Source organism: Dermacentor silvarum, chromosome 5 (genome assembly GCF_013339745.2).
Source record: "Dermacentor silvarum isolate Dsil-2018 chromosome 5, BIME_Dsil_1.4, whole genome shotgun sequence".
NCBI classification, from domain to species: Eukaryota; Metazoa; Arthropoda; class Arachnida; order Ixodida; family Ixodidae; genus Dermacentor; species Dermacentor silvarum.
This window is the reverse complement of record NC_051158.1, coordinates 131,544,237-131,547,191: the sequence shown is the minus strand read 5'-3', so window position 1 is coordinate 131,547,191 and position 2,955 is coordinate 131,544,237. Positions and strand designations below refer to the sequence as shown.

Genomic DNA, 2,955 nt, shown 5'->3' with positions numbered 1-2,955 from the left:
CAATAACTTTGTTCGTTTACGCTTGTCAATTACAAAAAAAAAGGTCGTTTATGTGCTGACAAGCTTGCATCTGTTGATGCAAATAGATTAAGCAGGCTGTTCACAAGCTGTAGACAAAACCAGCCGCAAAGTGATGCAGTTAGTGAAACGCGCGTTCCCGCGACGCCACCTCGGGCGCTCGGCCGCCTGCGTTTAGCGCCGTGTATTCCACTGCAAAGCCAGAGCGGCGCGCGCCAGCGTTGTAGCAGACGACGCGAAGCACCTCCCCTAGGCCCCTGTGCGCCTGCGCCGATTTGCTTCGATGCGCGGCCGCGCCGGAGGCACCGGCGCTGCGCGGAGCGCAGCCACGCGGAGCCGTGTTCACCCCAAGAGTGGACGACCCTGTACATTTCATCGCTTATCACCCACGCAAGCAGCGGTGGCCTTATCACGAGTTTCACTCATGCTATAAAAGGAGTGTGCGTCAATAAACCTACGTTCATTTCACCACTGGGCGTCCGACTGATTTACTACAATGGCGACGAGGCGGACCGGCCCGGCGAGGCCGCCGTTAAAGAAGGCGGGATGGCTGTCGGCAAGATCGGCGAGTATCGTCTTGGCACGGGCGCGTCTTGGGATGAGTACGTCGAGCGGTTGGAAATGTTTTGCGACGCGAACAAGATAACAACGGACGAGCAGAAAAGAGCAGTTCTGCTGAGTTGTTGCGGCGAAGCAGCGTACGGGCTCATCGTAACCCTGGTGAAGCCAGTAAGACCGACCATGGCAAGCTACGACGAAATCAAGACGGCCGTTCGCAAGCACCTGCATCCGAGGCCTTCCGAGCTGCACGCAAGGTTTTTGTTCTACAGGAGAAACCAGGCGGCTGATGAATCGGTGGCAGACTACGTCACGGCTCTGCGGAAGCTAACGGAAGACTGCGGTTTTGGTGACAAGCAACTACCGCTGGACGTCATAATGCGAGATCGTTTCGTGTGCGGCATCAAGAACGAAGCAGTCCAGCAGAGACTTCTCGCCGAGCCCAACCTTACGTTCCAGGTCGCGTACGACATGGGCGTGACAGCTGAGGCTACAGCAAAGCAGCAGCGAGACATACGCAACCAGGGACGAGACGAGACAAAAGACAGCCAGGGCCTAATTCAAGCAACTCGCACGAAGCAAGACACCGCAGCGGAAGAGTCCAGTTGCTATCGCTGCAACGGTAAGCACGCTCCGCATTTATGCAGTTTTAGAAAGGCGGCATGTTTCAAGTGCAAGAAAATCGGACACATTGCGAAAGCCTGTCGTTCGAAAGACGAAGTTAGAAAGTTTCAAAGAAAAACTTCACACGAGCAGAAGAAAAAAGACAGTAAAAGCAAGGGCGCCTACGAAATGACCGAATTATTTTCCCTCTGCGAGGTGAATGAGCAAGAAGGAAAAATTCATGGTTGAAGTACAGATTGAAGGGCAGAATGTACCCATGGAAATTGATTCTGGAGCATCGTGCTCAATTGTGAGTGAAGAAACGTTTCGCTCTATCGAGGGAAAGCAAAGTAAAATACCCCTTCGAGAGTCAAGCACAACGCTCGTAACCTGGTCAAAAGAGGCGTTGCCTGTAGTTGGTCTCGCAAGTGTTGTGGTGGAATTCAAGGGTCGGACGGCAAAGCTGCCTTTGTTGGTAGTGAAGAGAAGCAGTAACAGTTTGCTTGGGCGGAACTGGTTTAGGCCGTTGGGCATTGGGCTGCATGGAATTCAGCAACTGAATGTTGAAGACGTCACTTCACGATTTTCTGAGGTGTTTCGCAGTGACCTTCCTGGCTTCAATGGACCGCCAGTGCACATCGAACTGAAAGACGACGCCAAACCAACGTTCCTCAAAAGTCGTACAGTTCCACTAGCACTGAAAGACGATGTGGCCAAGGAAGTGGACCGCTTAGTGCAACAAGGAGTCTGGGAACCAGTCGAGTACTCCAACTGGGCAACTCCGCTCGTGGTGGTAAGGAAAAAAGACGGAACCTTGCGTCTCTGCGGGGATTACCGTAGCACGGTAAACAAGGCAGTTAAAACCAGCGGGTATCCTTTGCCTACTGCCGCGGAAATATTGTCGACTCTCGGGTCAAGCAAGATATTTACTAAGTTCGACCTAGCTCAAGCTTATCAACAGCTTATTCTGGATGAGGTGTCGGCCGAAGTGCTCACAGTTAACACTATCAAGGGGCTACACAAGGTCAGGCGGCTACCGTTTGGAATTTCTGTCGCGCCATGGGTGTTTCAACGAGTCATCGACACGTTGTTGGCAGGCATTCCTGGCGTTAAAGCTTATCTTGATGATATCCTGATTTTCGGGCGTAACGCAGCAGAACACGCAGAAAGATTGGAGGCTGTGCTGTCGCGTTTGCAAAGAGCGCAGTTGAGAGTTAACAAGGAGAAGTGTGAATTCAACCAGACGAGCATTGAATTCTTGGGACATCGGATTGATAATACAGGGATCCACCCGAGCCAAAGCAAGACTGACGCCATCCAGCAAGCGCCAACGCCCACTAGCAAGAAGCAGCTGCAAGCCTTTTTGGGGCTACTGAACTTCTATAGCAGTTTCCTCAAGGGCAGGACCGCAGCGGCGGAACCTCTATACCGGCTCCTAGACCACGACCACGAATGGGAATGGAAAGGTGAGCACCAACGTGCTTTCGAGAAGCTGAAGAAGCTACTTAGCTCCGATGCCGTACTTGTTTCTTATGACCCCGAGCGTCCCTTGATGCTGTGCTGTGACGCATCCCCTGTAGGGGTGGGGGCGGTGCTGGCCCATAAAGCAGCTGACGGGAGGGAGCAACCCATAGCTTATGCTTCACGAACTCTAGGCGCAAGTGAGCGTAACTACGCCCAAATTGACAAGGAGGGTCTAGCAGTCGTCTTCGGGGTAAAAAAATTTCATCAGTACCTGGCTGGGCGAGAATTCACGGTGATAACAGATCACAAACC

At 52.6% G+C, this 2,955-nt stretch overlaps 1 protein-coding gene across 1 annotated transcript; it reads left to right on the top strand.

The window, feature by feature from the left end:
- The first annotated feature begins 564 nt into the window (after positions 1-564).
- On the top strand, positions 565-2,101 carry LOC125946006 (uncharacterized). The gene has a single exon (XM_049668473.1). It carries the CDS (start codon positions 565-567, stop codon positions 1,426-1,428), a length of 864 nt encoding a protein of 287 aa, XP_049524430.1. The 3' UTR covers positions 1,429-2,101.
- Positions 2,102-2,955: the final 854 nt, after the last annotated feature.